Source organism: Callospermophilus lateralis, chromosome 7 (genome assembly GCF_048772815.1).
Source record: "Callospermophilus lateralis isolate mCalLat2 chromosome 7, mCalLat2.hap1, whole genome shotgun sequence".
NCBI classification, from domain to species: domain Eukaryota; kingdom Metazoa; phylum Chordata; class Mammalia; order Rodentia; family Sciuridae; genus Callospermophilus; species Callospermophilus lateralis.
Window position 1 is genome coordinate 127,010,521 of NC_135311.1, and position 13,626 is coordinate 127,024,146.

General features: G+C 48.5%; 1 protein-coding gene across 1 annotated transcript; it reads right to left on the reverse strand.

Moving 5' to 3' along the window:
* Window positions 1-3,145: 3,145 nt before the first annotated feature.
* On the reverse strand, window positions 3,146-13,309 carry Ncmap (non-compact myelin associated protein). The gene is made up of 4 exons (XM_076863202.1): window positions 13,191-13,309; window positions 8,870-8,955; window positions 5,648-5,732; window positions 3,146-3,860 (listed from the first exon to the last, which is right to left on the reverse strand). Exons 2-4 carry the CDS (start codon window positions 8,946-8,948, stop codon window positions 3,719-3,721), a joined length of 306 nt encoding a protein of 101 aa, XP_076719317.1. The 5' UTR covers window positions 8,949-8,955; window positions 13,191-13,309; the 3' UTR covers window positions 3,146-3,718.
* Between the last annotated feature and the right edge of the window lie 317 nt (window positions 13,310-13,626).

Here is a 13,626-nt window from a genome sequence, read left to right on the forward strand (position 1 = left end):
TCCTCCTGCCTCAGTTTCCTGAGTTCCCGGAATTATAGACAAAAGCCACGGGGCCTGGCTTTTGTGGACTCTTTTGATGACTTGACCTGATTTAGGAACATCTGTATGGAGAGAGCAAGAGATTGCAGACCAGCCACTTCCCAGGTGGGTGACCTTGAACAGGTGTCCCCCAGTGATAGGGTTATTAGCTACATGCAGCAGGAATTGATTGTGTTGATTTAAGCAGAAACAGAGACCAGTAATTGAAAAGCTTCAGAGCTCATAGCCAGGCGTTGATGCCTAAACTCACTCTAAGGCACTGTCAGTACCCACACCATTGCTGCTCTTGTTGGGCACAGCCCACAGGGTCAACCCCATGGACACGGGATCCAGACCCTTGATAATGCTACAGCATGGCCACTGGAACTCCTGAAATAGTGCCACACACCTGCCACCAGGGCAGATTCTGCACAGTTCTGACCCTTTATGTGACCAGCTTTTAGATTCAACACTAGGACAGAAGTCCATTTGGCAGAGTCTGTGTTTCAGACCTCCTCTCTAGCTGGGAAAATGAGTATCCGACCTTTTCAGCTTTTTTTTTTTTTTTAGCAGAAGGTGACCTTGATGCGTAGAGGATTCCCCAAACATAACAGTGGTCACCAAAGGCATGATAAGTGCCCACTGCATCACCCAAGGACAAGTTACCACCCTAAGCCTGTTTCCTCATCCATAAATGGGGCTAAAGGCAGATCCTATGGGTGGGACTGATAAAGGGCCAAGGAACTGTTGGGTGTGAAAGGCCTCCCCTGTGTTTGGCACAGCGGGACGTTATTTTATGGTAAATGTCACTATTGGTGATTTGATTTTTTTTCCTAAAGTCCTATAGTCCCTGAGGTCCCCAGACCTTGGCATCTCGATGCCTCTGGTTTCTATCTGCAGGCTGTGAAATGGGCTTCCACTTGTCAAATCTGAGCACATCGACACATTTTGTGACCCACAGAAAGGTCTGTTGAGGGGGCCTGCCTTTCCCCTCAGTGGTCAGAAGTCTGTGAAAGGGTCCAGAAGTTCCCAAAAAAACGATTTACATTGTCAGGGAAAGGCGGTTTTTGGAAGAGACGCTCCTTAGCTCTCAACGTCATTGGAATTAACTAGCACATGTTGGATTTAAACCTTTTATTTATTTATTTTCTTGATTCAGTGGCCAAATAAGGGAACATCTACTCAGTCAAGCGAGGCACTTTGTCAGAAAGGAAATCCAGAACCGTGATGCATGGTCCCGGGTGACAGGACTGGCTCCTGGCCCCTGCAGGGCAGGGACCCCGCCTTCATGTACATGGTGGCACCTCAGCCTGCCCTCAGGAGCCCTTAAAGGAGGCTTCCTGAGTCATCTGCATTGGTTAAAAACAAGACCCCCAAATCCATTTATTTGCTTCCCCTTCACCACCCTGTCCCCCTTCTCTCCTCCATGTCCAAGCCTCCATTTAGCGAAACACCGTGGGGTGCAGCTCAGGGGGGAGCACTTGCCTAGCCTGTGCAGGCCCTGGTTCCATCCCCAGGGTTGCAATAACAGCAGAACCAGACCTGGTGGAGCCTGGCCCCAGGAAGACCCCACTGTGGAGAAGAGTAGAGTTTTAGGCCCAAAATATCCAAACTTTTTTTTTTTTTTTAAGCAGAAAATGTTGAAGGGAGCATACCTGTTTGGGGCTTGAGACCTTGAAGAAATGGCTGTGCCCTGGTGGGTGTCCTTCCCCACTGACCCTAGAGTCTCCGCAGTGAATGAAGCTGGAGCCCTGAGAGCTTGGATGGCCTCAGAAAGGACTTTGATCCCGGAGGCCCTAAGGCTGCTGCCAAAATGGTTTTGCCCCTGCCTTCAGCTCGGAAGCTAGGCCCTGGGCTCCATGCCACCACAGACAAGCCTGTCCCCCCGTTCAGCTCACAGAGGGGTCTGTGCTTCTTTGGGTCGGGATGGTAGGTCAGAGTGCTATCCCAGAGAGGGACCTGGTTTTGAGTCCCGACTTTGCAACTCCGGCTGTGTGACTTTGGACAAATACCGATTATTTTTGAGTTGGAAATGTTCACATGCAAATGGACAATATAATACCTTCCAGGGTTTGGGGGAAAACTAAACCTTATGGGCCAATTCATATGAAAGCACATTACAGAGTCCTGGGTACTGACAGATGTTGAGACAAAGAAGGAAGAAAAGATGGTGGTGGAGGAGGAATTTGTCGGAACGTCTCCAGAGATATTCAAAGGAGTATTTTTTAGGGAGATAAATGACCTCTTACCCCATTGCCAATCAATTTCAAAAGGTAATTCTGACCCCAAGAGGGAGAGACTCCTAGATCTGGAGGGTAGATGTCACACTATGACACTTTCTATGACACATTATTTATTACCTTGTTCCCAAGATGTCATCAATTATAAGGTGTATAATTGAGTCAAAAGGACAGAAAGAACAAAAAAAGAAATGGCGGGCCCATCCACTGTAAGACATGTTCTGATTTCAGAATCATTAAAACATAACCAAATCTATGTGCGTAATCATGCTGGTTCCCATTTGCTAATTGTCTTCTGGGGGCCAGGCGCTGTGCTCAGGCCGCTTTACTGGGTCTTTGACTTGTGATAACCCCATGAGGCAGCTCTTTCCATTTCCACCACTGAACAGAGAAAGGTGGTCACTTTTCCAAAGGTCACCCACCCTGAAGTAGGACTTGGAAGGCTGTCTTCTCAATCCCAAAGTGTTGTCCCTAATATGCAGATTGTTCTCCCAGCTCAGGGTGAGAGATGAGCTCTCTACAGAGAAATGGTGTGTAAATGTGGAGCTCTGGATATGGTTCAGATCTCTGCCAGGTGACCAAGAAGGACGGAAGTAAGAGTTGGAATCTAATCCGTCTCCAAATAAGGGTCGCTGGAGAGAAGAGGTTAATAGGACTGTCAGGGCTGTTTAGAATCCAGAGAAATGAGACAGTGTCGGGCCAGACCCCCTGGAGCCAGAGAAAGAACCCTGACCAGCCACCAGGCTCATCCCAAGCCCAGGGACAATGGGACAACGGTCACCTCCAATGTTCCTCGAGGTCACCCTACTCCTTCAGCTGACGCTTTAATAACAAAGCAGAAACGTTTGAGAAGAATTCCATTTTCTTTTTAACTTTAAAGGGGGAAAATGTGCTGACCAATCGTCATGAGCTAGCAAGCTAGCGGTCACCCAGTCCTGGAACAGGTTATAAATTAACAAGTTGGATTTCTGGTTAGTTAGTCCAGGTTAGTTCCCCTGTGCCTGATGAGGGGATTCAGTGTTTTGCTCTGCCAAGCTGTGCCCAGGGCACTTCATCTGAGAAGACTCCAGGACGCTCTCAGAAGCACTCCTTGACCCATGACTCCTGACCAGAAGAGGCAGGACTACATGTCTGCCTGTCTGTCTGTCTGTCTAGCTAATGTGTTTGTGGGCAGAAGGCCAAACCCACATCCATGGGTCCTCAGTGTGGCGCCGCCTCATCAGATGACACGAAAACATTGCACAGCTTTTGGGAGAGTGGCAGCGGGGACGTGGGCGCGGGCGGGCTGGGTCAGGCCAGAATGAGGTTAAGGACCCCCTGAAGCCGTAGGGTTGCGTGGAAGATGCCCCTGTCCACCCGACCGGAGGGACTCGTAGCAAAGCCGCCGGAGAAGTGTGCTGCTGGGTCTCCACTCTGCAGAGAGCTCCCTGGGCAGGGGCAGAGACAGCGCAGGGCAGGGGTCACCGGGTCTCCACGTGGACATCAGCCGGGCCGAAGGTCACCGCTGTGGGCTGCTGGCTGCTGCTGCTGTTTGGGCCCAGGGCAGAAGGGGCAGCCGGCTTGGGGTCCTTGGGCTCCAGCTCCCGCCGGATCCTCATCTTCCTGTAAAGACAGGGGCACGTGTGGCAGGGTCTTCTCCCTCCTGCGGCGGGAATGGGCTGTGACTAGGGTGCTGGTGAAAAGGTTAGTGCAGATCATCACGAAGTCAGCGGCTTAATTGCTGACCACAGAATTTCACCACTGGAAAGGACCTCAGACATCAGCTAGTCTGAACCTTCCATTTTTTTGTTCAACTTAGTTATTTAGTTTTATTGGCTTATGTTAATGAACGAGTAAGGTGTCAGACGAGTGGCTATATTCACAACAAAATGAAGATGTTACCTGTCTTTTGTTCAGAGGTGTAGTGAGAATTAAATTCTGCAGCCTCATAGGCTTGCTAAGTTTATTGCTAGAAATATGTAAATGCTTTAAATTTTTTTTTTTTTTTGGTATTAGAATTGAACCTGGGGTGCTTTACCACTGAGCTAAGTCTCTAACCCTTTTTTTAATTTTTAATTTTGAGATGGGGTCTTACTAAGTTGCTTAGGGCCTCACTAAGTTGCTGAGGCTAGCCTCCAATTTGCAATCCTCCCGCCTCAGCCTCCCAGTGCCAGTGCCTGTTGGGCCCAACTTAAAAGCTTTTTATGTCATTGGGAATGTATTTAAAAGGTATATCCTATCTTCACTTCCTGTGCCATAAAAGTCAATAACTAACAATTAGGAATTCTAACATTTACATGGTATTTTGCTTGTTGACATAAGTGTTTTTTAAAAGTTTACATCCTCAGTGAAGTTGCACAAATATTCCAATTAGTACCCCAATGCACTTCACCGATTTACCAATTGTTAAAAGTTATCCCATTTGGTTTCCTCTCTCATCGATCTTTCTGTCTCTCTCTCTTTGCATGTGCTCAGAGTTCTTAAAAACCATGAGCCAGAGGCAGACTGATCACATGACTTCGGTCTTTTAGGCTCCTATAAAGAACAAGGGCCTTCTCCAATATGTTCCCAACTCAACCATCCCACTCTGAGACCCTTCCATTTTAAAGATCATGGAGTGGAGACACAGATTTTGACAGCACAAAGATGCACCTTTTTTTTTAAGCCTCCATCCCCAGCCCAGGCAGGAATTTGGGCAGCAGGTGGTGAGTTGGGGTGTCCAGCCAATGACAACCTGGGAGAGGGACCCAGAGCTCCAGCCACAAAGGAGAGGAAGGGAGGTCGACATCGGGGTTTGACTTGATGCCACTTCTTGGTTTGGGATAGACCCAAATGGTGACACCTTAAATATTTCTTCTCTTCCTGTTATCATTGCTGTTGTTATGGCTTAGATAGGAGGCGTCCCCCCAGAGTTCCTGTGTTGGTGCAGGAATCCCCAGAGGTGACACGCTGGATCAGGAGAGCTGAAGCTAATCGGTTCGCCCTGGTGTGACTAAACGGTGTGGTGGCTGTAGGCTGGCAGAGGCAGGTCACTGGACTGTGCCCTGGAAGCGTCATCATCCCTGCAGACCCTTCCCCCTGCTCTGCCTCCCAGCTGCCAGGAGGTGGGCAGCTTCCCCCTGCCACGCCCCTCGGCCATGACGAATGGACCCAGCCGACCACGCACTGGACTTCTGAAATTTATAAACTTGCAATAAACTTTTCCTGCTCTAGGTTGTCAGGTGTTTTGGTCACAGCAACAAAAAGCTAACAGTGGTTCCTACACGTACCTGTGGGCACGTTCTCTCCAAAACCAGAAGGACAGGTTTGAATCCCCCCTGGGCCCATGAGGACTGAGCCACCTTGAGCATGCGACTGGAGCCCAGCGCCTGATCCCACACTGAAGGGGACAAAGCCCAGGGCCTCCGTACCTGTTGTACATCTTCAGCAGGATCAGAACCACGGTGAAGATGACGATGACAACCACCACAATGGCGGCGACGATGGCTCCAGAACCTGCAGAGGGGAGGGGAGCCAAGGGGGCCACTGGCACTCAGTCAGACGAGCGGAGGGGGAGGCGCCCTCTGCAACAGGGGAAGGGGGATGTGGTCCTTCAAGCCCTGTTGGTGGGGAGGTGCGTGGCCACTCTCCATGTGGCCCCATCCTGGGATCAACAGGGAGGGACCCGGACATCCCCCTCTCGCCTCCCGCCTAGGACATCGACTTATATTTGAATTTAAAGTAAACAAAGATAATATTTTAGTGTATGTCTTTGCCAGGCAAAATTGGAGACTTGCTTATACTAAATATTTGCTTATTATTTGTCCAAAGGTCTCATTTAAATGGGAATTCCAAAGTTTATCCAGCAACCCTCCCACCAAAGGTCAGTTGGCAATGTCGGGCAGCGGTTTTGGCTGTCACAACCTGGGAGCAGGGGACTGACAAAGGAATTGTGACTAGCACTAGGGGTGGAGGTCAGGGATAGTGGTGCGAACCTTCTTACGAAGCACAAGACAGCTCCCCACAGCAGAGATTATCCGGCAGAGGTTGGAAACCTTAATTAAAGTCTCCGCACGAGACTCCACAGGGAGGGGGAGAGCCACGTTGCCCTGTGGTGGGTGGCTGCCCTGCCCCTCCTCGGTCCCCTCTGGTCTTTCTTCCCATGAATATTTGTACATGGTTTTTGTTTTGTTTTGACTTTAGTAAACCTTTTAGAAAGGCATGATGTACATTCACAAAAGTACAAATCATAAGCTGGGGGAATTTTCAGAATACACACACGTGTGTAAAGAGCCACCCTGTCAAGACAGACCAGGATCCCGGGAGGCCTGGCGCCCCCTCCAGGCAGCCCAGGGAAGTTCCTCATGGTCTCACTTCTGCCACCCCAGGTGAGTTCCACCCTGGCTTTGAACTTCCTGTCAATGGAAACAGTACCATTTAAATGGAAGAATACCTTTTTCATCTGGTTTGTTTTATTCAACTTTATGTTTCTATGCACAAAATCTAATGGTTGTGACATGATGTGTATAAAATAGGTGGAGGTATATATATATATATATATATATATATATATATATATATATATATATATTATTCTAATTTCTAATATTTTATGCCATCACAAATGTTCCTATGTTCCCATAGTCTTCATAACCAACATTTACCACACAATATTTCATGGGATAAGTGATTACATCTTGTTAAACCATTTAGAATATGAGTAATGTGGTAATAAACCCTCATTCAGCTTTTTGGTATTTAGGATTATTCCCTTAAAATGAACTCCCCAGAATCACATAGATTGACTTGACGTATGGATATTTTCATGGTTCCTGATATTTGCAATATCAGTTCTGACATGGATGTTGACTTTGAACCTAAAATTAGTTAGGGACCAGGAGCGGATATTGAAACGAGAGTCTGAGATACTAAAGCTACTAAGGACATTCATCGTAGCCTTGTTTTTAATAGTGAAAAATGAAAACAACATAAGTGTTCTCAACATTGGAGAATATTGGGAATTGGTGAAGTTTGTGGTACTCCCGGACTGGGGGTTCCATGTAGCCATCAAACGCCATGAAGAAAAATGTGTAATTACATGGAAAGATGATTATGATATTAGAAAACAGAATATGGAACATGGCTGCATTTTTACCATAAGACTATTTTTTTCTACATTTAGGAATATTTCCTTAGGATAGATTTTTCGGATATAGGATTACCAAGTTATTTTAAAAATTAATGGAGATTTAATATGCACATACATGGTCGCATTGGTAATGTAGACACAGGGAGATGACCCGTGGTTCTTAGGTCAATGAGGTCTTTTTCCTCCTCCATTTTAGCTTGTATTTATAATTTCAAAATTATCTACCAAAAAATCACATTACTTTTGTATTTTTGAAACAAGGAGAGGGTGTTTTGCTGTCTGTTTCACAGGAAAAATTTGAAGCTGTGCTGGGGCTTCTAAGAATACACTGAGGGGCTGGGGTTGTGGCTTAGAGGGTCAGAGCGCTGGCCTAGCATGTGTGAGGCACTGGGTTCGATCCTCAGCACCACATAAAAATAAACAATAGAGGTATTGTGTCCACCTGCAACTAAAATATACAGATTAATACACACACACACACACAAAAAGAATAGACTTAGCTTATGGCAGAGTTTGGAGAAGAGACAGTGACGTTCTGGATCATTCCTTGGTGACCCCAGGGTAGAGTCACATCGAGAGTGGCCATGCCCCAATCCCCCCAGCCCCAGCAGGGCTTGAAGGACCACGTCCTTTTAGTTAAGAAAAAACAGGCGCATGCCCGTGTGACCTAGTGTTACTCTCTCTACTTCCCCTAGGGACTGTAGCCCGCCCACCCAGCAAGTAGCAGGATAACCCGGGGACCCCCCCCAGAGCAACTCCTTCTGGGTCTCCGAGGAAGAGCCGCAGCCTGCCTTGATCCAGCCACCTGCAGGTACCGCAGCCTGAAGCCGTCACTGGGGAAAACTGTACTTTTGTGTGGGGAAGGCTGTCCCTTAGGTGGAGGTGGGAACAGTTGTACACACAGCCAACTGAGGTGGCTGAGAGGGTCGCCTGCTTCTCCTTATATAATCAACTGGTTTTCTGAAAGAGCTATCTTCAAATTTTTCATTCTGGGGACCCCTTGTTCCTGGCAAGTATCTCCCTAAGTATGTCCTCCTCCATTAATTTACTCCTTTATGAGTTGATGGGATTTTTTTGGTGGGTGTAACAGGGATTGAACTCAGGTTCATTCAATCACTGAGCCACATCCTAGCCCTATTTTGTATTTTATTTAGAGACAGGGCCTCCTGAATTGCTTAGTGCCTTGCTTTTGCTGAGGCTGGCTTTGAACTTGCAATCCTCCTGTCTCAGCCTCCGGAGCTGCAGGGATTACAGGTGTGTGCTATTGCACCAGAGGCTGTTCTAAACTTTTATGTGGATTATCTGTTTGAGTCCGGCAGCTTCATTAATATCCCCATCTTACTGTTGAAACTAAGGCCCCAGGTCACACAGCCGGCCAGGGGTAGGACAGGGACTGAGACCCGGCACTCCATCTCCGGAGCCCATGCTCTGGACTTCTGCACCAGGAGCTGGCCTGGCAGGGGCCCACCCGCCCTCCCCAGCCTTCGTGCCAAGGTGGCCTTACTCTTGTACAGGAAGTCTTCTCCCCGGGTGGTCATGTTCAAGAAGAAGGTGGCATCGCCCAGAGTGGTGGCTGTGGTCATCTCGATCCTGGTGAGAACAAAGAAGAAATTTTGCTTAAAACCCGAATAAGCCATATATAGTCTTTATCTGGACGACTGTAGAATATTCCAGCTTGCAGATTCTTTCCTGACAGCCAATGAACACAGGGTCCATTACTAGATACCCCCCTGGGGGTGTTGAAAATGATACACAGGATTCCTAAAGAGTTTCATTCTTCCAAGAAGTTTCAATTCATTCAATGATGTTCATTCAACTCCTTCTGTGCTTCCAAATATCTAAATTGATCTTCTAGAAACCCTGTGAGGTAAGCTATTGTTGCTATTTAACTGATGAAACTGAAGCCCTCATAGTCACATGGAGCCCAAGTTTACCCAGGGGTACTGAACCTGGGGTGTCGACCTCCATTCCATCAGCCCTTCTTCACCCCGCAATAAGGACTGAAATGGTGCTTTTGCATTTAGGTTTTTTTTTTTTTTTCTTTTCTTTCTTTTTTTTGTACCACGTTTTGAACCCAGGGGTGCTTAACCATTGAGCCACATCCTCAAAGTCCGCCCCCCCCCGCCATTTTTTTAACTTTTTATTTTTGTGATAGTATTGTGTTGGGTTGCTTAGGGCAACTAACTTGCTATATTGCTGAGGCTGGCTTTGAACTTGAGATCCTCCTGCCTCAGCCTCTTGAGTCTCTGGATTACAGGCGTGTACCACCAGGCCTGACAGAAGTTTTAATATCTAAGGAAGAATAAAAGAAGAGAGGAAGAAAGAGATAGATGAAAACTTTAGCTCCGGTTAAGTTGTCAGTCATATAAACCATTGGCAGTGGAAAGCAATTTACTGGACACAATGTATTTGAACAAGCCTTGAAGGCTGGCATAATTTGAGGACCAGAGGAGAAAGAACAAAGGTGAGAAAACCCTTAACGGGAAGAGAGAGATTGCATTTTGACCATCTGCCCTGCAAGAGTGTCTGTCTTCAACACCTCCGAACACTCGCTTACCCTTTCCATCACTGGGAAGTGGCTATCCTCCACATTGGCTATGGAGCAAGGGGAGGCTCAGAGTAGATGAACAATTTTGCCAAAGTCACACAGCAAGGAAGAGACAGAACTCAGACTTAAACATACTCTTGGAGTGTACAATGTATATTGTCCCCCCCCACACACACACCACAATGAATCAAAATTCACAGTACTAAACCGGGCGTGGTGTCTGTGCATGCAACCTCACCACTCGGGGGCTGGGGCTGCAGGGTCACTTGAGTCCAGGAGCTTGAGATCAGGCTGGACAACCCAGAGAGGCCCTGTCTCAAAAATCAACAAAAACTCATAATCCTGCCATGCCACACTGGAGGGGTGAATCCAGAGTGTGCAGTTAATCCGATGTCACGCCACTGAAGAAGCAGGTGAGATTCTTGTCCATGAAATACAGAGCCCACAATGATAATTACAAATAATTGCTCTGAACTATAGGAATTAAGAAAAAGGGGGAAATAAACCAGGGTTTTTTTTTTTTTTTTGAGACAGGGTCCTGCTATGTTTCCCAAGCTGACCTTGAACTCCTGGGCTGAACCCCTTCCTGCCTCAGCCTTCTGAGTGGCTGAAACTGCAGGCGTATATCACTGTGCCCGGGTACACATCAGTTTGGTGTTTGTTTGTTTGTTTTGGTACTGGGGATTGAACTCAACCACGGAGCCACATCCCCAGTCTTATTTTGTATTTTATCTAGAGACAGGGTCTCCTGAGTTGCTTAGCACCTTGCTTTTGCTGAGGCTGGCTTTGAACTCGCAATCCTCCTGCTTCAGCCTCCTGAGCCACTGGGATTACAGACGTGGGCAGCTGTGCCAGGGTACAAATCAGTTTTTTTTTGTTTTATTTTTAAATATTTTAAGTTGTAGATGGACACAATACCTTTATTTTATGTGTTTATTTTTATGTGATGCTGAGGCTCGAACCCAGTGCTCACATGTGCCAGGCAAATGCTCTACCACTGAGCCACAACCCCAGCTCCCCCATCTCTTTTTAAAAATTTTTATTTTGAGACAGGCTGGTGTCCACCTGGAGCTCCTCCTGCCCGGGAGTACAGATATGTGCCTCCACGCTGAGCAGAAGTATTTTCTAAATTACAAGATTAATATAATAGGGTCCCACATACTTACCGTTCAGATTTAACAAATATTTATAGTCCCATTTTCTTCAGTTCTTTTCAGATTTCAACAAAATTGAGATGAAGTTGAAGTACCTTTTCTATCTCCATCTCATTTTCTCCTTTCCCCAAGAAACTGTGACCTTGACCACTAGGGATATTCCCATCAAAAAAGCATAGTGTTTTCCACCTACGTATCTATCCTTCACCATTCTGCACAACAGGGGCTCTGCACACTTACTAGATGAAGGTCAAGCACAGAAGCCACCATCTGAGCACCTCCACCTGCCGCTGTGCCAGGAGCTGGGGAGACACTAGTGACATCCACTCCTTGCCTTGGGAAGTTCACTTCCTGGGCTGGGTGGGGAAGAGAGCGTCTGTTGGGTTTGCTTGGATCACTCTGGGCCTCAAGAAAAGACCTTCTGAGGGGGGCTGTGGCTGTGGCTGTGGCTCAGCGGTAGAGTGCTCGCCTAGCACGTGTGAGGCCCTGGTTCAATCCTCAGCACCACATAAAAATAAATAAATAAAATAAAGGCATTGTGTCCAACTACAACTAAAAAATAAATATTAAATAAAGAAAAAAGGAAAGACCTTCTCTCCTGCGCATGCACCTACACCTGGCACAGAAAGCACTTCCTGGCTTCCCATCCTATTTCCAGCTTCTTGGCTCTGACACCAGGCTCTGCTGAAGGGCTGTGAGGTGGACATGCCATCAGTCACTGTGACAATGGACCACGCCATCTCCCTGGCATGGCTGTGCTGCTGTCCGGGGCTGGGCACCTCCGGCTCCCCCCCATGCCCCACAGTGGGCCTCCCTGAGAATCCCGGCCACTGGGCACCAGCTCCCCACCCTCCCAGCTCTGATGGAAACAGGGGTCAGCCTTCCACTGCCCGCATCCACTGGGTCAGGCCACTTGCTCCCAGCCTGGGGACTCTGGTGACTGTGGCCTGCCCTGGGGACCTGGCAGCTTCACAGTGGCCCCCCTGCTGCCAGAACCCCCAGATCCACAGGAAGGGTTCTGCCTTCACCTGCAAGTCCAGGTCTGTCTGTCTGTCCCTCTTCCCGAGGACCTAATCCTCAGATGCCCACCAGGAAACCCCCAGGGGCTCTGCCTGGGCCTCACACCCACCAACCTGTCTTCCCACCTGGCCTTCTGGTCTCCCAGTGCCTTAAACAGGCCCAGCTGGCCATGCCCCGGGGCCAGCCTCCCTGGGAGGACGCCCACCCCCAGAGCTGAGCAGCTCTGTCCTCTCCTCCCACAGCCGAGCTGCTCTGCGAGAACCACCTCCAAGCCTGTGTCGCAGTCCCTCGTCTTGCAGCTCTGAGCATTGCAGTGGACATTAGTAAATATCTGCTGAGCTAATTAAGATGGGGATCTGGAGCCCATCTCAGGGAGAGACCCGCTCTCACCTTCAGCTGTCCACCCCAGCTGGCAAAGGGTGTTAGCGCGCATGTGCTAAACCTTCTGCTTCCACCCTCCACAGCATCGACCCGAGAAGACTCGCCAGTGATGTTTCTTACAATTCCTTCCAAAAACAGAAATGCAAACAGGTGGCCCCTGATCAAGGGTCATTCTGGGAGAGAGACGTGGCACAATCACTGGATAACCCAAACTGTGCCTGCGGAAACATCCACGGGAAAACCAACATGCCACAAAGGACAGAAGCACCTGAGCACCTGCCACAGCCAAGACTTTGTGCCAGGTGTTTCTTATCCATGCAGTAATTGTGAGAGCTGGGGATGGAGCCCCGGGCATCTGCTACCAAGCTACACCCCCCCCCCCCGCCTTTTAAATTATTTTTTGAGATAGGGTCTCTCTAAGCTGTCCAGTCTGGCCATGGACTTGTGATCCTCCTGCCTCAACATCTGATGTTGCTGGAATTACAGGTGTGTACCACCACCTCTGGCCTTTCCCCTTGTTTCAGCTGAGGACCCTATGACCTGGGGCTATAAAGCTTACTCTCCATGCTTATATAGTTTGGAAGCTGTAGAGCTGGGGTATGAACCTGGCCTTGCAAAGCCTGGGTCCCCCCACCACCCTGCCCCTGATATGCACACAGCGGGGTCCATGAGCAGTCACTGAGTACACACACACACACACACACACACACACACACACTGACCCGCAATGCAGCCTCCTAGGCCACAGGACAGAGACTCCTTTGCAGGTCCTTCAGGGGTGACCTCCTGGGCACCGACTTCCAGGTACAGACTATCTCTCGAATGGGCCCAGTTCCTCCTCTTTCTGGGAGAACAGTGAGCAATCCCCGAGCAGATCTTGCCTCATCTCAGGACCGAAGGCTCTCAATTACATCTCTGTTCCTGCCACATCAGAGAAGGTGGGAGGGGGGTGGTGGAACATCCATGGCCAAGGACGTGGGTGTTTTCATGTGTGGGGCCTCAGCGACTGTTGCCAACCGAGTGAAGTCCAGCAGGGGAATTTTAGAATCAAGTGTGGCTGAGATCAGGTCCATGGTCACGGAAAACAGGGAGGGGGAGGCTGTTTTCACTGACAGAGGCTAAGTTAATGGTAATAATGTATTTATTATGCGACAGGTG